Below are 21,399 nucleotides of genomic sequence, written 5' to 3'. Positions count from 1 at the left end.
CTACTGTAGTACTGAGGGCGTACTGATACTCTACTGTAGTACTGAGGGAGTACTGATACTCTAGTGTAGTACTGAGGGAGTACTGATACTCTACTGTAGTACTGAGGGCGTACTGATACTCTACTGTAGTACTGAGGGAGTACTGATACTCTAGTGTAGTACTGAGGGAGTACTGATACTCTACTGTAGTACTGAGGGTGTATTGATACTCTACTGTAGTACTGAGGGAGTACTGATACTCTACTGTAGTACTGAGGGAGTACTGATACTCTAGTGTAGTACTGAGGGAGTACTGATACTCTAGTGTAGTACTGAGGGAGTACTGGTACTCTACTGTAGTACTGAGGGAGTACTGATACTCTAGTGTAGTACTGAGGGAGTACAGATACTCTATTGTAGTACTGAGGGAGTACTGATACTCTACTGTAGTACTGAGGGAGTACTGATACTCTACTGTAGTACTGAGGGAGTACTGATACTCTAGTGTAGTACTGAGGGAGTACTGATACTCTAGTGTAGTACTGAGGGAGTATTGATATTCTAGTGTAGTACTGAGGGTGTACTGATACTCTAGTGTAGTACTGACAGAGTATTGATACTCTAGTGTAGTACTGAGGGAGCACTGATACTTTACTGTAGTACTGAGGGAGTACTGATACTCTAGTGTAGTACTGAGGGAGTACTGATACTCTACTGTAGTACTGAGGGAGTACTGATACTCTAGTGTAGTACTGAGGGAGTACTGATACTCTAGTGTAGTACTGAGGGAGTACTGAAACTCTAGTGTAGTACTGAGGGCGCACTGATACTCTACTGTAGTACTGAGGGAGTACTGGTACTCTAGTGTAGTACTGAGGGAGTACTGATACTCTAGTGTAGTACTGAGGGAGTACTGATATTCTAGTGTAGTACTGAGGGAGTACTGATACTCTACTGTAGTACTGAGGGAGTACTGATACTCTAGTGTAGTACTGAAGGCGTACTGATACTCTAGTGTAGTACTGAGGGAGTACTGATACTCTACTGTAGTACTGAGGGAGTATTGATACTCTAGTGTAGTACTGACAGAGTATTGATACTCTATTGTAGTACTGAGGGTGTACTGATACTCTAGTGTAGTACTGACAGAGTATTGATACTCTAGTGTAGTACTGAGGGAGCACTGATACTCTACTGTAGTACTGAGGGAGTACTGATACTCTAGTGTAGTACTGAGGGAGTACTGATACTCTAGTGTAGTACTGAGAGAGTACTGATACTCTACTGTAGTACTGAGGGAGTACTGATACTCTACTGTAGTACTGTGGGAGTACTGATACTCTAGTGTAGTACTGAGGGAGCACTGATACTCTACTGCAGTACTGAGGGAGTACTTATACTCTAGTGTAGTACTGAGGGAGTACTGATACTCTAGTGTAGTACTGAGGGAGTACTGATACTCTATTGTAGTACTGAGGGCGTACTGATACTCTACTGTAGTACTGAGGGAGACTGATACTCTAGTGTAGTACTGAGGGAGTACTGATACTCTACTGTAGTACTGAGGGAGTACTGATACTCTAGTGTAGTACTGAGGGAGTACTGATACTCTAGTGTAGTACTGAGGGAGTACTGGTACTCTACTGTAGTACTGAGGGAGTACTGATACTCTAGTGTAGTACTGAGGGAGTATTGATACTCTAGTGTAGTACTGAGGGAGTACTGATACTCTAGTGTAGTACTGAGGGAGTACTGATACTCTAGTGTAGTACTGATGGAGTACTGGTACTCTACTGTAGTACTGAGGGAGTACTGATACTCTAGTGTAGTACTGAGGGAGTATTGATACTCTAGTGTAGTACTGAGGGTGTACTGATACTCTAGTGTGGTAATGAGGGAGTACTGATACTCTAGTGTAGTACTGAGGGGAGGGGTTACTGATGCCCCGATACAGCCCCTGTATTACGTGACGTTCCACTCTATTGCCTCAGTCCCTCCTCAGTGTACAAGGGCAGGGTAGGGTTTGGTTTTCCAGAAGGCTGAGAAACAATGGTGCGAATTGTCCCGTCGTGCCGGCCACGGGAATTGGAGCGGGCGAGGGGCGGACCATGGGAAGTTCTGTTGACCTCTGGCGGGACTTTCTGGTTTCGGGGCGAGTGAGGCCGTAAACCACACCCTCTGGGTCAAAGGCCTTTGTTTCACTCGCTCTTTGACCTTCCGCTGTGTCCCCATTAATTAAGCCAATTGTCCTTTTGCCTCTTCTGTCTCCACTTTTGTCCAGTTTGAAAACCGGATTGAACCCACCAGACGGGCAACATGCGTGACTCACCGGAAGCTGGTGGCCTGCCTCCAGGCCCAACCGGGGTGCGAGATTCAGAAGCGTATGGTGAGTAAGGAAAATCTATCTGTCTCATGGAGGTCAGGTGGTCACAATTGGTGGATAAACACCTCCCACCTCGTGCATGTGTGATTGGTCCACCTCGAGATTCGTAGGATTGGCTGACTGGGAAATGTTGACTTTGGTGAGAACTTGTTCGGAGTTGTCGGCTGCACCTGGCAGCAGATAGAACCACAGAAATGTTACTGCACAGAAGGAGGCCATTCAGCCCATTTTGTCCAAGCCAGCCCGAGGACACCCAGTTGCCCTTTCTAATCCCACCTTCCTGCACCCGGCCCATAGCCCTGTAGCTTACAGCACTTAAGGTGCGGATCCAGGTACTTTGTAAAAGAGTTTAGGGTCTCTGCCTCCACCACCAACTCAGGCAGCGAATCCCAGGCCACCACCCTCTGCGTAAAAAAATTCCTCTCTACACCTCCTGAGACTTATCTTGAATCTATGTCCCCTGGTTCTCGAATTCTCCACCAAGGAAAACAATTTTATCCCATCCACTCTATCTCTTCTCTGAAGGCGGAAGGGCATGTTAGTAAGGTGGTGAAAAATACATATGGGACACTTGCCTTTATCAATCAGGGCATAGATTACAAAAGCAGGGAGGTCCATGTTGGAGTTGTATAGAACTTTGGTGAGGCCACAGCTGGAGCACTGGGTGCAGTTCTGGTCGCCACATTATAGGAAGGATGTGATTGCACTGGAGGGAGTGCAGAGGAGATTCACCAGGATGCTGCCTGGGATGGAACATTTATGTTATGAAGAGAGGTTAGGTCAGGCTTGGGTTGTTTTCTCTGGAGCAGAGAAAACTGAGGGGCGACCTGATCGAGGTGTACAAGATTATGAGGGACACGGACAGAGTGGATAAAGAGCAGCTTAGTTGAAGGGTCAGTCACGAGGGGACATAGGTTCAAGGTGAGGGGTGGGAGGTTCAGGGGGGAATGTGGGGAAAAATGTTTTTACCCAGAGGGTGGTGAGGGTCTGGAATGCGCTGCCTGGGAGGGTGGAGGAGGCGGGTTGCCTCACATCCTTTAAAAAGTACCTGGATGAGAACTTTTTTGTATTCGTTCATGGGACATGGGCATCGCTGGCTGGGCCAACATTTATTGCCCATTTCTAGTTGCCCTTGGAGGGCAGGTCAGAGTCAACCACATTGCTGTGGCTCTGGAGTCACATGTAGGCCAGACCGGGTAAGGATGGCAGATTTCCTTCCCTAAAGGACATTAGTGAACCAGATGGGTTTTTCCAACAATCGACAATGGTTTCAATGTCATCAGTAGATTCTTAATTCCAGATTTTTTTTATTGAATTCAAATTCCACCATCTGCCGTGGTGGGATTCGAACCCGGGTCCCCAGAGCATTAGCTGAGTTTCTGGATTAATAGTCTCGTGATAATACCACTAGGCCGTGGCCTCCCCCAGGATTAGGTGGGAGGTCAGATGTTTCTCACGTGTTGGTGCAGACTCGATGGGCCGAAGGGCCTCTTCTGCGCGGTATGATTCAACGATTCTATGAAACTGGGGGTGACAGACGGTCCTGGGGACAAAATGTTAGATGGTCCACCAAAGCCAGTATTGGCCGCTCTCAAAATGTTTTGGTTGAGATGTTCTTGACCTTCCCTGATCCATGGACTCAGTCACTGCTGAGCATCTTCCAGCTTTGGGGGTAAAACTACCTGCTGCCCCTCACCGCGCCCTCACCCCCACACTCCCACGTCCAATCGCAACCTCCACCTTAATCGCTTCTTCTTTGTTCCACAGAAAAAGATGCCTTTAATGTCCCTGTCGCAAAGTATGTTGGACAGCTGTAGAGAACTGGACAGCGAATCCCCCATTAGGTGGGTAAGAGACGATTGATTAACATGGCAGACCCTGGCAAGACCAGAGTGACGGCCGAAGCGTAAAGATATTGCACAAGTCTGTGCGGGAGTGAGGAAAAGAGATGCAACAACATCCTGAGGCGCGATTCATTTGAGTTATAGACAACCCCAAATTCAGCACAGGACCATAAAGACCCATCACTAGGCACTGACCTTACTCCCCTGTGAGCGGGACGGAAAATCAAGCCAGTCTTGCCCCTGACCAGGTTCCAGTGACCCGTTGCCAGAACCCCTTTGCACATACAGATGCCAGGTGATGCACCCTGTGGTCAAACATCCTGCCAATATCTGCTGTGTAGGCATTGCTCAAAGTTAGGCTGGGCTCCGAGTCACATTTTGGACATTTAGCTTCTTGATTGTACTGTCCCTTTAAGGGAATGGTCGCCTCGGGTGGGAGAAGTGTTCAAAACCAACACATCAGATGGATTAACTACAGCCCAGTTGTTCAGGAAGAGTTTCTGTGGATTGGCAGATGTAAATACATTAATGGTTCCACCCCTTGCAAAGAGACCATATTCTAAAAATACTTACAGGGCTATCTTACCATAAAGATTCTAAGTGCCTAACAAGAGTGAAGCGGGAGAGAATCACACCCATTTTTTGGATGAGTTCTCAGATACAATTCTTTGGCACCTAGAAAAAGAAATGAGGCAAAATGTGATTCTCGCCAGTCGGGGAGGTGGACGGAACTTATTCACACCAGGAAGCCGGCTGCAGACTTCTAGGGGTGCTATTGTGCATGTGCTCTGATTTCCCAGTATACTGTGTGCTTCCCCACCCCTCCACAGATACTGCCCCCCCTCGCCATGCCCCAATCACCCCCCCCTCCCCCCCGACTCCTCCACAGATATTGCTCCCCCACACTGCCCCAATCTCCCCCCCCTCCCCCACACCCCGGACATCGCGACCTCCTGCCCCAATCACCCCCCCCCCTCCCCCCCGGACATCACCTCCGTCCCCGGTAGCTGGCTCCGATCCCACTCCCCCTGCCTTCCCAGGTGGGAGGCTGATTATGCCAGCAGAACGCGGCTAGTAACATTGTCAGAGGCAGAAAACCGAGTGCAAAGCCGGTTTTTGCCTCTTGCCTGATCTTACCGGCTCACCACACCAACCAACCGGCGTGACGAGGTGGTAAGATCACCCCTTTATACTTTCATAACTCTGGGAAATGAGAGCTAAGGGGGGTTGGTTTGCTCAATTGACTAGAATGTGGCACAGAATAGTGCAAAGAGTGTGGGTTCAATCCGTGTACTTACTGAGGTAATTCCTGGGACATATCTCCTCACCTTGTCCCTGTTGTGATGTCATCATGATTAGCAACCTTTGGAAAATAAGAATTCTCCATGAAGCGAGGGCCGTGTGACAGATATATGTTGGGTCAAGACCTTTCTATCTCTAGGGATAGAGACTGGGACCTATAATTTAGAGTCTATTCTATATGCCAAGAGTTCAGGAATGTAAAAGGAGAAGGGTGGGTGGTCAAAGTCAATATTCGAAAGACTAGGCAGAAGGGGATCAACTGAGGACAGCACGGTGGCACAGTGGTTAGCGCTGCTGCCTCACAGCTCCAGGCACCCGGGTTCAATTCTGGCCTTGGGTGACTGAGTGGAGTTTGCATGTTCTCCCCGTCTCCGCGTGGGTTTCCTCCGGGTGCTCCAGTTTCCTCCCACACTCCAAAGATGTGCAGGTTAGCTGCATACACCATGCTAAATTGCCCCTTAGTGTCCAAAGATGTGCAGGTTAGGTGGATTGGCCATGCTAAATTGCCCATTAGTGTCCAAAGATGTGCAGGTTAGGTGGATTGGCCATGCTAAATTGCCCCTTAGTGTCCAAAGATATGTGTGTTCAGTGGATTGGCCTTGCTAAATTGCCCCTTAGTGTCAGGGGGACTAGCGAGGGTAAATATGTGGGGTTACAGGGATAGGGCCTGGGTGGGATTGTTGTCAGTGCAGGCTCGATGGGCCAAAGTGGCCTCCTTTTGCACTGTCGGGATTCTGTGATTGCATGGCTGAAGGGATTCCAAGAAAGCAATCTTTTTTGTACCCCCCCTCACCAACCCCCACTGCAGCCCACTGCCCCTCGACCCCCCCCCCCACCCCCCTCCACCCTGTGACCCCTCACCTGTCCACTCCAGTGTCTACATGTGATTGGTTGGCCTTGACTTGTTCGGGATCGGCCTGGTTGCCATGACGATGGGCAGTGGGCTTGAGACCGGGGCCTACAGGACTGTTTCCTGTCAGACACAGGGCAGCATCAGACCCTTGCAAACTGATTGAGGAATATAACCGCACATGTGACGGCACAGTGGTTGGCACTGCTGCTCCACAGCGCCAGGGACCTGGGTTCAATTCCAGCCTCGGGTGACTGTCTGTGCGGAGTTTGCACGTTCTCCCCATGTCTGCGTGGGTTTCCTCGCACAGTCCAGGTTAGGTGGATTGGCCATGCTAAATTGCCCCTTAGTGTCCCAAGATGTGCAGGTTAGGGTAACTAGCAGGGTAAATACGCGGGGTTATGGGGATAGGGTCTGGGTAAGATACTCTTTCGGAGAGTTGGTGCAGGCTGGATGGGCCAAATGGTCTCTTTCTGTGCTGCAGGGGTTCTATGAGTCTCTGTGAGAATTCCAGGTGAACCGTTGTGTGAGGAAATGCCTCCTGGCATCACCCCTGAACAACCTAGCTCCAAGATTCTGTCCCCCCGAGCCAGGTCTCCTGATCCCCTTGGTGACGGTGCCTGACTCCGGTGGGATTGGAAAATCCCAGCTCTCACTCTTCCCCCCGCCACCACCACCAGAGTAAATTCTTCCTCACGATCTAGCCCATCGAATTAACCATCTCAATTTGATCAACCTTCCGAGCTCAAAGGAGTTTTTGCGACCTGGCCGGATGATGTAACCCACCCCCAGTAATCCCTCGTCAGAACGAGACGCAAAACATTTCCGTTTGTGGGTGGCCAGGCCTCGAATTGTGGAGTTCTAAAATGATGTTGGGTGGCCCAAAGTGTCACTCAGTCTCCCCTTCTGACAGAGTCCAGTCTGGTTTTTATTATCTTAAGCATTCCTCCCACAGGAAAATCATGGAAATCTGTTCCTCGGCAGAGAATAGTTTAGCGACAGCCTTACTTGAGTATGAACTTCAGCTGGAGAGGGAAGTCTTGGACCCGCTCCTCAAACTATCTGAGGTGAGTAAAGTGAACGAAATGCTTATAAAGGTGATGTGTTTGTACCAAGTCTCCATCCCTCGGCAGCAAGAGATTGGTGCAGAAAAACAGGGTCCTGGGTGTTCGCGACCAGAACAGAAACTCTGAGGTGTATTACGAAGTTAGCATCACTCACCTGATGAAGGAGCAGCGCTCCGAAAGCTCGTGCTACCAAATAAACCTGTTGGACTTTAACCTGGTGTTGTGAGACTTCTTACTGAAGTTAGCCTAGACCCTAACTTTAATTGCCTTGACCGTACTAAATTCCCCCTCAGTGTACCCGAACAGGCACCGGAGTGTGGCGACCAGGGGAATTTCACAGTAACTTCATTGCAGTGTTAATGTAAGCCGACTTGTGACTAGTAAATAAGCTTTTTAAACCAAGACGCTGAGCGTGACTGAGTTGAGAAAAGATTTGGTGGAAGAAATTGTCCAATTCTTTGCACCGTGGTTAATCCAGAAACTCAGCTAATGTTCTGGGGACCCGGGTTCGAATCCCGCCACGGCAGATGGTGGAATTTGAATTCAATAAAGAAATATCTGGAATTAAGAATCTACTGATGACCACTAAACCATTGTCGATTGTCGGAAAAATCCATGTGGTCCTATAGGGAAGGAAATCTGCCGTCCTTACCCAGTCTGGCCTACATGTGACTCCAGAGCCACAGCAATGTGGTTGACTCTCAACTGCCCTCAGGCAACGAGAGATGGGCAGTAAATGTTGACCAGCCAGCGACACCCATGCCCCATGAATGAATAAAAAACACCCTCTCCCATTTCTATGTACACTCTGAGTGTCCATCTTGCCCAATATTTCCACATTTTTTGACTCAGTGTCAAACAACCCCTTTGGGTCGCTGAGCATAGAAACATAGAAGATAGGAGCAGGAGGAGGCCATTCGGCCATTCGGCCCTTTGACCCTGCTCCACCATTCATCACGATCATGGCATATCCTTTCTTTTTCCTTGTCCATTGCCTGGAATTCAAGCAGTTTCAATTCTTTTGATCTTTGTTCCTCTGCAATTGTTTCCTCTCTTTTGCTTTTGCTACTCTCTCTCTCTCTCCTCCTTTTGCTTCTAATTCGAGCTCTTTCATTTGTAATTGAATTCTAACCATTTCCAATTATTCCGTCTGTGTTTCTGGCAATTTTAAATTGTTGAGCTATCGCCGGCAATCATCTCCACCTTCCTCGCCCCGTCAGGTAATGTCAACTGCAGCTTGTTTGCCAATCCCAAAGGCTTTGCTTTAACCACCTGCTGTAAACCATCCTGAGTGACCTCTTCCACTCCCAGGAAAACCTTAGCCACTGAGAGAGCCAATATTCCACCAGACACTACCTCTTTAAACCAACCAAATGCACCTGGAAAGAAAGCACAAACATACTCACCACTCACTGTCTTTGAGTCCAATAATCTTAAACCAAATAAGGAATTATAGATTTGAATCCCACAAAAAGCCCCCAATTTGTTAGGGACCAGGTCAGAATCTCTGGAGAATCCTAGAATCCCTACAGGGCAGATGGAGGCCTCTCCAACAGAGCATCTTACTCCCCCTTCATGTAACCCCATGCGTTTGCCCCACTAATCTCCCTAACCCACACATCTTTGGATATTAAGGGGCAATTTGCATGGCCAATCCACCTAACCTACACATCTTTGGACATTAAGGGTCAGTTTAGCATGGCCAATCCACCTAACCTACACACCTTTGGACATTACGGGGCAATTTGCATGGCCAATCCACCTAACCTACACATCTTTGGACATTAAGGGTCAGTTTAGCATGGCCAATCCACCTAACCTACACATCTTTGGACATTAAGGGTCAGTTTAGCATGGCCAATCCACCCAACCTACACATCTTTGGACATTAAGGGGCAATTTAGCATGGGATGCTCTTTTGGAGAGTCGGTGTAGACTCGATGGGCCAAATAGTCTTCTTCTGCACTGTGGGCAGCACGGTAGCACAGTGGTTAGCACTGCTGCCTCACAGCTCCAGGGACCCGGGTTCGATTCCGGCCTCGGGTCACTGTTTGTGCGGAGTCTGCACGTTCTCCCCGTGTCTGCATGGGTTTCCTCCCACACCGTCCAAAGATGTGCGGATTAGGTTGATTGGCCATGCTAAACTGACCCTCATGTCAGGGGAATTAGCAGGGTAAATAAAGTAAAGTTTATTTATTAGTCACAAGTAAGGCTTACATTAACACTGCAATGAAGTTACTGTGAAATTCCCCTAGCCGCCACAGTCCGCCGCCGCCTGTTCGGGACAATGCACCCTAACCAGCACGTCTTTCAGACTGTGGGAGGAAACCAGAGCACCCAGAGGAAACCCACGCAGACACGAGGAGAATGTGCAAACTCCACACAGACAGTGACCCAAGCCGGGAATCGAACCCGGGTCCCTGGTGCTGTGAGGCAGCAGTGCTCACCACTGTGCCACCGTATGTGGGGTTACAAGAATCGGGCCTTGGTGGGATTATGGTGGTGCAGGCTCGATGGGCTGAATGGCCTCCTTCTGCAGTGTAGGGATTCTATGATTCAAAGTCTGAATTTGTGTGGGAGGAATGTCTGATTTATATGCCAGAGACTGGCACGGACCCAGTGACCAGATCCTCACTCAGAGTTGGCATTGTCACTGAGGAACAAACTCAATGGACCACTTCCTGTAAATTTCCAGAACTGATGTAACATTTTTTTTATTCTTCATAAACAGGAGGAACTTCCGAATACTCTCAAACACAAGAAGCAGTTAGCCAAACTGACGCTGGACTGGACAGCTGCCAAGAATCGGTAAAAGTACATTTACAAACTCATCAGACATTTAGACCATAAGATATAGGAGCAGATTTAGGCCACTCGGCCCATCGAGTCTGCTCCGCCATTCAATCATGGCTGATAAGTTTCTCAACCCCATTCTCCCGCCTTTTCCCCGTAACCTTTGACCCCCCCTACCAATCAAGAACCTTTCTATCTCTGTCTTAAATACACTCAATGACCCGGCCTCCTCTGTGACAATGAGTTCCACAGATTCACCACCCTCGGGCTGAAGAAATTCCTCCTCATCCCAGTTCTAAAGGGTCGTCCCTTTACTCTGAGGCTGTGCCCTTGGATCCCAGTCTCTCCGACTAATGGAAACATCTTCCCCATGTCCACTCTATCCAGGCCTTTCAGTATTCTGTAAGTTTCAATGAGATCCCCCCTCATCCTTCTAAACTTCAATGAGCACAGACCCAGGGTCCTCAGATGCTCCTCATACGTCAAGCATTTCATTCCAGGGATCATTCTTGTGATCCTCCTCTGGAACCTCTCCAAGGCCAACACATCCTTCCTCAGATACGGGGCCCAAAACTGCTCACAATACTCCAAATGTGACCTGACCAGAGCCTGATAAAGCCCCAGAAGTACATCCCTGCTTTTGTATTCTAGTCCTCGCGATATAAATGCTAACATTACATTTGCCTTCCTAACTACCAAGTCAACCTGCAAGTTAACCGGTAATTGAGTTAGCCCACAGGCAGAGGGACTGAGAGACACTGAAGCATAGTGGGAAAAGGGAGCAGGATTTTCCAAATCCCTGACTTGAAGCTTTATTTGTGTTGAGATGTAACTGAGCTTCGTTGAGGGGCAGAGCGGTCTCTCAGGCTGAGGCCCAAGCCCGAAGCTGCCCTCTCACACTGGCTCACCACCATACCTTCTCTCCTAGGCTCAGCCAAGCAACAAAGTCGGGCAACACGGGAGCCACAGTCCCTTCCGTGATGACAAAAGTGGACCTTCTCAAGGAAGAGGTGGAAGACATCTGGAGACGGGTAGAACAGTCCAAGGTACGTGAGGAAGATAGTGAGGGTCTTGAGTGAACATTTCTGGGCGGCACGGCGGTTGGCACTGCTGCCTCACAACGACCCGTGTTCGCTTCCCGGCTTGGGTCACTGTCTGTATGTAGTCTGCATGGTCTCCAGGGATCAACAGGGGCGGCATGGTGGCACAGTGGTCAGCACTGCTGCCTCACATCACCAGAGACCCAGGTTCGATTCCAGCATTCGATCACTATCTATGTGGAGTCTGCACGTTCCCCCAGTGTCTGTGTGGGTTTCCTCCAGATGCTCTGGTTTCCACCCACAGGTTAGGTGCATTGGCCATGCTGAATTGTCCCTCAGTGTCAGGGTAAATACATGGGGTTATGGATGGGGATAGGGTCTGGGTGCGACTGTTGTCGGTGCGGGCTGAATGGCCTCCTTCTGCACTGTAGGATTCTACGAACGCCGTTTTAGATAAAAACAGAAAATGCTGGATAAACTCAGCAGGTCTGGCAGCGTCTGTGGAGAGAGAAACAGAGTTAACCTTTCGAGTCCATGTGACCCTTCAGAATAAAGAGTCATTCAGACTTGAAACTTTAACTCTGTTTCTCTCCTCACAGACGCTGCCAAACCTGCTGAGTTTATCCAGCATTTTCTGTTTTTATTTCCGATTTTCACCATCCGCGGTACTTTTTTCTCAAGGTGCAAAGAGATCATAGAATCCCTACAGTGCAGAAGGAGGCCATTCAGCCCATCGAGTCTGCACCGACAACAATCCCAACCAGGCCCTATCCCCGTAACCCCACATATTTACCCTGCTAATCCCCCTGATACTAAGGGGCAATTTAGCACGGCCAATCCACCCTAACCTGCACATCTTCGGACTGTGGGAGGAAACCGGAGCACCCGGAGGAAACCCACGCAGACACGGGGAGAATGTGCAAACTCCACACAGACAGTGAGTGACCCAAGCCGGGAATCGAACCCGGGTCCCTGGTGCTGTGAGGCAGCAGTGCTAACCACTGTGTCACTGTGCCGCCCCCGTTCTTTCAGAGTTGCCGCATCTACAGACCAGAATTTTCCCCTCGATCAGATCACCCCTCAAAATGTAAACTCAAAGGAATACAAACTAAGCCTGAGTCTCCTGACTTATTAATTTAATCTTTATAGCCCTGGTACAAAAATGTGAATCTGTCCCCCTTCGAACCCATAGATCGTCCCTAAGTTGTGGGGCCCACAATTAAATGGAATTCTCCAAGTCTCTATACAAAGGGTTGTGGACGTAGCCCAATCCACCACGCAAACCAGCCTCCCATCCATTGACTCCGTCTACACTTCCCATTGCCTCGGCAAAGCAGGCAGCATAATCAAGGACCCCACGCACCCCGGACATTCTCTCTTCCACCTTCTTCCGTTGAGAAAAAGATACAAAAGTCTGAGGTCACGTACCAACCAACTCAAGAAGAGCTTCTTCCCTGCTGCCATCAGACTTTTGAATGGATCTACCTTATATTGAGTTGATCTTTCTCTACACCCTAGCTGTGACTGTAACACTACATTCTGCACTCTCTCCTTTCCTTTTCTATGAACGGTATGCTTTTGTCTGCACAGCGCGCAAGAAGCAATACTTTTCACTGTATCCCAATACACGTGACAATAATAAATCAGGTCACATCAATTGAAGGATTGCTTCCTTCCCCCTTGTATCCCAACCCTTTGTGATAATGGAGATCAGATTTTTGAATATCTTTTACACCCAACTTCCTTTCTTCTCAGGGGTTCCTGGTCCCTCACTGCTCTGCTCTCAGATCCAAAATTGCTGACTTTGTACTTGCCCCACATTGAACTTTATTAGTCTGTCTAAAAATAAAACCAGGCCTTAGAACATAGAACAGTACAGCACAGAACAGGCCCTTCGGCCCACGATGTTGTGCCGAGCTTTATCTGAAACCAAGATCAAGCTATCCCACTCCCTATCATCCTGGTGTGCTCCATGTGCCTATCCAATAACCGCTTAAATGTTCCTAAAGTGTCTGACTCCACTATCACTGCAGGCAGTCCATTCCACACCCCAACCACTCTCTGCGTAAAGAACCTACCTCTGATATCCTTCCTATATCTCCCACCACGAACCCTATAGTTTTGCCCCCTTGTAATAGCTCCATCCACCCGAGGAAATAGTCTTTGAACGTTCACTCTATCTATCCCCTTCATCATTTTATAAACCTCTATTAAGTCTCCCCTCAGCCTCCTCCGCTCCAGAGAGAACAGCCCTAGCTCCCTCAACCTTTCCTCATAAGACCTACCCTCCAAACCAGGCAGCATCCTGATAAATCTCCTCTGCACTCTTTCCAGCGCTTCCACATCCTTCTTATAGTGAGGTGACCTGAACTGCACACAATATTCCAAATGTGATCTCACCAAGGTCCTGTACAGTTGCAGCATAACCCCACGGCTCTTAAACTCCAACCCCCTGTTAATAAAAGCTAACACACTATAGGCCTTCTTCACAGCTCTATCCACTTGAGTGGCAACCTTTAGAGATCTGTGGATATGGACCCCAAGATCTCTCTGTTCCTCCACAGTCTTCAGAACCCTACCTTTGACCCTGTAATCCACATTTAAATTAGTCCCACCAAAATGAACCACCTCACACTTGTCAGGGTTAAACTCCATTTGCCATTTTTCAGCCCAGCTTTGCATCCTATCTATGTCTCTTTGCAGCCTACAACAGCCCTCCACCTCATCCACTACTCCACCATCTTGGTGTCATCAGCAAATTTACTGATCCACCCTTCAGCCCCCCCTCTAAGTCATTAATAAAAATCACAAAGAGCAGAGGACCAAGCACTGATCCCTGCGGCACTCCGCTAGCAACCTGCCTCCAATCCGAAAATTTTCCATCCACCACCACCCTCTGTCTTCGATCAGACAGCCAGTTACCCATCCAATCGGCCAACTTTCCCTCTATCCCACACCTCCTCACTTTCATCATAAGCCGACCATGGGGGACCTTATCAAACGCCTTACTAAAATCCATGTATATGACATCAACTGCCCTACCTTCATCAACACACCTAGTTACCTTCTCAAAAAACTCTATCAAATTTGTGAGGCACGACTTCCCCTTCACCTATCCGTGCTGACTATCCCGGATTAATCCGCATCTTTCTAAATGGTCGTAAATCCCATCTCTAAGGACCTTTTCCATCAATTTACCAACCACCGAAGTAAGACTAACCGGTCTATAATTACCAGGGTCATTTCTATTCCCTTTCTTAAACAGAGGAACAACATTCGCCATTCTCCAGTCCTCTGGCACCATCCCCATGGACAGCGAGGACCCAAAGATCAAAGCCAAAGGCTCTGCAATCTCATCCCTTGCCTCCCAAAGAATCCTAGGATACATTTCATCAGGCCCAGGGGACTTATCGACCTTCAGTTTATTCAAAACTGCCAGGACATCCTCCCTCCGAACATCTACTTCCTCCAGCCTATTAGCCTGTAACACCTTCTCTTCCTCAAAAACATGGCCCCTCTCCTTGGTGAACACTGAAGAAAAGTATTCATTCATCACCTCGCCTATCTCTACTGACTCCATACACAAGTTCCCACTACTGTCCTTGACCGGCCCTAACCTCACCCTGGTCATTCTTTTATTCCTCACATAAGAGTAAAAAGCCTTGGGGTTTTCCTTGATCCGACCCGCCAAGGACTTCTCGTGTCCCCTCCTAGCTCTCCTAAGCCCCTTTTTCAGCTCATTCCTTGCTCATGATGCTCATGATGCTTGCACCTCCCACCAATCAAGGACTCAATGTCCTTTGGAATTCATGCTTTATTGCTGGCAGCACAGTGGCACAGTGGTTAGCACTGCTGCCTCACAGCACCAGGGACCCGGGTTCAATTCCCACTTTGGGTCACTGTCTGTGCGGAGTCTGCACATTCTCCCCATGTCTGCGTGGGTTTCCTCCGGGTGCTCCAGTTTCCTCCCACAGTCCGAAAGACGTGCTGGTTAGGTGGATTGGCCGTGCTAAATTCTCCCTCAGTGTAACCCGAACAGGCGCCAGAGTGTGGTGACTAGGGGATTTTCACAGTAACTTCACTGCAGTGTTAATGTCAGCCTACTTGATTGGTGGGAGGTCCAAGCATCATGGGCAAGTCCTGGTTTTATTTTTAGACAGACTAATAAAGTTCAATGTGGGGCAAGTACAAAGTCAGCAATTTTGGATCTGAGAGCAGAGCAGTGAGGGACCAGGAACTCTTGAGAAGAAAGGAAGTTGGGTGTAAAAGATATTCAAAAATCTGAACTCCATTATCACAAGGGGTTGGGATACAAGGGGGAAGGAAGCAATCCTTCAATTGATGTGACCTGATTTATTATTGTCACGTATGGTTAGCACAGTGGTTAACACTGCTGCTTCGCAGCGCCAGGGACCCAGGTTTCGATTCCCGGCTTGGGTCACTGTCTGTGTGGAGTTTGCACGTTCTCCCCGTGTCTGCGTGGGTTTCCTCCGGGTGCTCTGGTTTCCTCCCACATTCTGAAAGACGTGCTGGTTAGATGGATTGACCCGAACAGGTGCCGAACTAGGGGAATTTCACAGTAACTTCATTGCAGTGTTAATGTAAGCCTTACTTGTGACTAATAAATAAACTTTATATATCGGGATACAGTGAAAAGTATTGTTTCTTGCGCGCTATGCAGACAAGGCATACCGTTCACAGAGAAGGAAAGGAGAGAGTGCAGAATGTAGTGTTACAGTCATAGCTAGGGTGTAGAGAAAGATCAACTTAATGCGAGGTAGGTCCATTCAAAAGTCTGACAGCAGCAGGGAAGAAGCTGTTCTTGAGTCGGTTGTTAAGTGACCTCAGACTTTTGTGATCCTAATCACATGTGATCCTATTTGTGATACTAATAAATAAATGTAAGCTTTTAAACAGAGCACCTAATGGCCATTTATCCTATTACAGGATGAATATGCTGCTGACCTCTATCACTTTGCCAGTAAGGAGGAGGAATACTCCAATTACTTCTGCTTAGTAAGTAACTTGTTTTTAAAGCATATCTTCACATCGAGTAGTCAGAGGCTCCCCAAGCTGCTGATCAGTTTATTGAACCCTCCTTCCATTGCCAGCAAGTCCTGGCACTGGAATCGAACCTGGACCTTCTGGTTCAGCGGTAGGGGCACTACCCGCTGCGCCACAAGGCCTCCTTGGTTAGTACAGCAACATAGACTAGATGGAGAATCTTCGACTCTTCGCCTTGGGAGGAAGAAGCTGAAGGAGCGGCGCTGATGGAACCAAATATAACAGTCAATGATAAACCCGATGAGGCCATAGGATATCGGAACAGAATTAGGCCATTCGGCCCATCGAGTCTGCACCGCCATTCAATCATGGCGGCACAGTGGTTAGCACTGCTGCCTCACAGCACCAGGGACCTGGGTTCGATTCCCAGCTTGGGTCACTGTCTGTGTGGAGTCTGCACATTCTCCTCGTGTCTGCGTGGGTTTCCTCCGGGTGCTCCGGTTTCCTCCCACAGTCCAAAGATGTGCAGGTGAGGTTGATTGGTCATGCTAAATTGATCTTAGTGTCAGGGGGATTAGCAGGGTAAATGGTGGGGATAGGGCCTGGGTGCGATGTGGTCGGTACAGACTCAATGGGCCTCATGGCCTCATTCTGTACTGCAGGGGTTCTATGATAAGTTTCTCAACCCCATTCTCCCACCTTTCCCCTGTAACCTTTGATCTCCTTACCAATCAAGAACCGATCTATCTCTGTCTTAAATACACTCAATGGCTCGGCCTCCTCTGTGGCAATGAATTCCACAGATTCACAACTCTCTGGCTGAAGAAGTTCCTTCCCATCTCAGTTCTAAAGGGTCATCCCTTTACTCTGAGGCTGTGCCTTCGGATCCCAGTCTCTCCGACTAATAGAAACATCTTCCCCACCTCCACTCTATCCAGGCCTTTCAGTATTCTGTAAGTTTCAATGAGATCCTTTCTCATCCTGCCAGACTCCATCGAGTAAGGTGGCAGCAGAACAAGCAAGGTTCAAGAAGAAGGGAAGAAGGGAATCTCAGACCGGTGTTAGGAAGTTCCTCACCTGAAGAGAGATCCATTCTTGGTCATGATTGTGGATTGAGCGGGGAAGTTGACGCATTTGATGCGCGATATAACTCACGAGGCTAGAGGTACTCGGGGAAATAAAGGCTTTTATTGACTACAACAATAGAGCTACCATATATAATACACGATCCCAGACTTTAGGGCGGCACGGTAGCACAGTGGTTAGCACTGCTGCTTCACAGCTCCAGGGACCTGGGTTCGATTCCCGGCTTGGGTCACTGTCTGTGTGGAGTTTGCACATTCTCCTCGTGTCTGCGTGGGTTTCCTCCGGGTGCTCCGGTTTCCTCCCACAGTCCAAAGATGTGCGGGTTAGGTTGATTGGCCATGCTAAAATTGCCCCTTAGTGTCCTGAGATGCGTAGGTTAGAGGGATTAGCGGGTGGATATGGGGGTAGGGCCTGGGTGGGATTGTGGTCGGTGCAGACTCGATGGGCCAAATGGCCTCCTTCTGCACTGTAGGGTTTCTATGATTCTATGATTCTAAAGGGTCCCAGACAGAGCAGTGACCTTTATACCTCTCCCAGGAGGCGGAGCCCGACTGGGATGTACCATAAGAACTATATTACAGGTAGAACAGCCCAACCCTAACCCCAACAGTAACATGTAGAACAGCCTCATAGTACTGGCCAGACCCTGGCTCAGCACTACCTGGTGGGAACCAACAATGGTTCACCACAGCATTGACCAGTTGGATGGGTTTGTTTGGGTGGGTTCAGATAATGAAGGCATGGTGCACCAAACAGTATTCATCTCATGGCTAAGAATTGAGCATTTTTACACCAGAATCTTCAGATCAATCTGTGTATCCAGAGCATTTGGTGACACAATCAACTGGTATCACTCACTAATTCACATGATTTGAGCCAATCCTTTTTACGAGATCTCTTGCTAAAAATGGCAAACTATTGAATGGCAGACTGTGCTCCGGTTGTTAAACTTCTAACGGCCTTTCGGTCAAAGAAGAGGCCAGAAGTCCATCTTTACACAATTTAGATTTATTCACAAGCGTGCAGCATCTAATCCTACTCACCACCCCTGTGTCAATAAGTGTCTCACTACAAGTGCTTGTAGGGTCCATTCATTCCTTAGAAGAGGCGGAGACGGCACAGGTACGATGAATGTCTTTTATTGAGCAGAATTTAAAATTAAAACATTACAGAAATGAATAGGAAGAGAGAAAACTTGGGGGAGAGAGAGAAGGGTGAGAGAGAGAGAGAGACACTGGCTTGTCTGCCACTCCTGTACTGATCAAGGAACTCAAAACATACTGAACAGGTCTCAGAAAACAGACTGAGCTACTAAACTAGACTAAACTAAACAAAACTAAAGTAGAAAGAGTGCAGAAATGATTTACTAGGATGCTACCGGGACTTGATGGTTTGGGTTATAAGGAGGGGCTGGATAGACTGGGACTTTTTTCTCTGCAGCGTAGGAGGCTTAGGGGTGATCTTATAGAGGTCTATAAAATAATGAGGGACACAGATCAGCTAGATAGTCAATATCTTTTCCCAAAGGTAGGGGAGTCTAAAAGTAGAGGGCATAGATTTAATTAAGGTGAGAGGGAAGAGACACAAAAGGGTCCAGAGGGGCAAATTTTTCATACAGAGGGTGGTGAGTATCTGGAACAAGCTGCCAGAGGTAGTAGTAGATGCGGGTACAATTTTGTCTTTTAAAAAGCGTTTAGACAGTTAGACGGGTAAGATGGGTATAGAGGGATATGGGCCAAACACAGGCAATTGGGACTGGCTTAGGGGTTTTAAAAATGGGGCGGTATGGACAAGTTGGGCCGAAGGGCCTGTTTCCATTCTGTAAACCTCTATGACTCTAATACATACACAGTTCCAAACCCTTATCTGATATTGAAATTGTTTGGCACATGCTGTCTCTGTCTGCAAAAGCAGGTTTTTGCAGCTTGTTGTAAGATCTTCCAGCTGTGGCCATAAAAAGCTGCTGTTTATGAAAAACTTTCTTTGGCTTGTGAAAAAGCCTGCTTCTGCTGGCATTGTACTTTCAAAAGAAATGCAGTCAATTTTTCTAGCTAATCCCAGCATGCCTGCTGAGTTTTAAAATGTGGTCAAGTTAGCTTTAAAAGCTTAGCATGTAAATGTATTTGGATAGGCAGAAATACCTTAAAATGAAGTCTTTGTTTGAATGAAGCAAAACATACAAAGGATCCACAACACCGCTCAAATGATGAATGTCTTCCACCTATTTATCCTCACCCTTACTTTATGCAATTAACGCTGGTTAGACAGCAACTTACAGTGTTCCATTCCAGTCACTTCTTGTTTATTCATTCATGGGACATGGGCGTCGCTGGCTAGGCCAACATTTATTGCCCATCCCTAGTTGCCCCTTGAGAAGGTGGTGGTGAGCTGCCTTCTTGAATCGCTGCAGTCCACGTGCTGTGGGTTGACCCACAATGCCGTTAGGGAGGGAATTCTAAGATTTTGACTCAGTGACAGTGAAGGAACGGCCGATATATTTCCAAGTCAGGATGGTGAGTGGCACGGAGGGAACTTGCAGGTGGTGGTGTTCCCATGTATCTGCTGCCCTTGTCCTTCTGGATGGAAGTGGCCGTGGGTTTGGAAGGTGCTGTCTCAGGATCTTTGGTGAATTGCTGCAGTGAATCTTGTAGATGGTACAGACACGGCTGCCACTGTGTGCCAGTGATGAAGGGAATGGATGTTTGTGGATGTGGTGCCAATTAAGCGGGGCTGCTTTGTCCTGGATGGTGTCAAGCTTCTTGAGTGTTATTGGAGCTGCACCCATCCAGGCAAGTGGAGAGTATTCCATCACACTCCTGACTTGTGCCTTGTAGATGATGGACAGGCTTTGGGGAGTCAGGAGGTGAGTTACCCGCTACAGTATTCCTAGCCTCTGACCTACCCTTGTGGCCACTGTGTTTATGTGGCGAGACCAGTGGAGTTTCTGGTCACTGGGACACCAGGAAGGTTTACAAACACTGGAGTCAGTGCAAAGGGGAGCCAGGAGTCTGATTGTCTGTTTCGATGGTCTAGGTTTTGAGGAGACATTTGTGCTTTAAGAGGAGTGATCTTTGAGAGGTGATCTTCTCTGGAGAATAGAAGAGTTAAGGGAAGAGCCATTCTAGAAGCTGGAGACTTTGTGGCAGAGTGAGTGGGGACCCTATCTCTGAGCCTAAAGCTCTGGGTTCAAGTCTTGGTGTATTCATAATGTTATTCAACAGGTTGAGAATCAATCTGCAAATCCTTCCAATATACCCATGACAAACCAGTCAGTCGGAACCTGGGGAAGGCGATGGAAAACCATTGGAGTACCTGGCCAAACATAACCATGGGCCAACACATGAGTCCATGTTCACTAAAGCCCTCTAGGGTATGGTACCTGAAGAGAGAGAAATCGAGAAGATGGGGTAGAAATGGGGTTTGTTCACTAACCTACAAACCAATTTCAAGGAGCAACATGTGATTTGGGGGCTGTGCCCACAGCTGCCTGGGCCCTAACCTCTGGAATTGCCTCTCTGTCGCTTTCTCTCTACCCCTTTAAGAAGGTCATTAAAACCTATCTCCTTGACCAAGCATTTGGTTGTGTGTTTTGATATCTCATTATGTGTCACCTTTGGGCGGCACGTTGGCACAGTGGTTAGCGCTGCTGCCTCACAGCGCCAGAGACCCAGGTTCGATTCCCAGCTTGGGTCACTGTCCGTGCGGAGTCTGCACATTCTCCCCGTGTCTGCGTGGGTTTCCTCCGGGTGCTCCGGCTTCCTCCCACTGTCCAAAAGACGTGCTGGTTAAAAGTTAAAGTTTACTTATTAGTGTCACAAGTCGGCTTACGTTAACACTGCAATGAAGTTACTGTGAAAATCCCCTAGTCGTCACACTCTGGCACCTGTTCGGGTTACACTGAGGGAGAATTTAGCACGGCCAATGCACATAGCCAGCACGTCTTTCAGACAGTGAGAGGAAGCCGGAGGACCCGGAGGAAACCCACGCAGACACGGGGAGCACGTGCAGACTCCACACAGACAGTGACCGGAGCCAGGAATCAAACCCGGAT

General features: G+C 48.3%; 1 protein-coding gene across 3 annotated transcripts in view; it reads left to right on the top strand.

The window, feature by feature from the left end:
- The window catches only part of LOC144509048 (SH3 domain-binding protein 1-like), a 106,930-nt gene that overhangs the window by 36,256 nt on the left and 49,275 nt on the right, over nucleotides 1–21,399 (top strand). For all 3 annotated transcript variants that reach the window (XM_078237333.1, XM_078237331.1, XM_078237332.1), the window contains 6 exons: nucleotides 2,261–2,365; nucleotides 4,130–4,206; nucleotides 7,314–7,425; nucleotides 10,157–10,233; nucleotides 11,147–11,264; nucleotides 16,206–16,274. In XM_078237333.1, coding sequence (XP_078093459.1) covers nucleotides 2,261–2,365; nucleotides 4,130–4,206; nucleotides 7,314–7,425; nucleotides 10,157–10,233; nucleotides 11,147–11,264; nucleotides 16,206–16,274 — 558 coding nt within the window. The remainder of the gene's footprint in view (nucleotides 1–2,260; nucleotides 2,366–4,129; nucleotides 4,207–7,313; nucleotides 7,426–10,156; nucleotides 10,234–11,146; nucleotides 11,265–16,205; nucleotides 16,275–21,399) is intronic.

This window comes from Mustelus asterias, chromosome 21 (genome assembly GCF_964213995.1).
Source record: "Mustelus asterias chromosome 21, sMusAst1.hap1.1, whole genome shotgun sequence".
NCBI classification, from domain to species: Eukaryota; Metazoa; Chordata; class Chondrichthyes; order Carcharhiniformes; family Triakidae; genus Mustelus; species Mustelus asterias.
The sequence above is the reverse complement of the archived record's forward strand: the minus strand, read 5'-3'. Positions and strand labels throughout refer to the sequence as shown.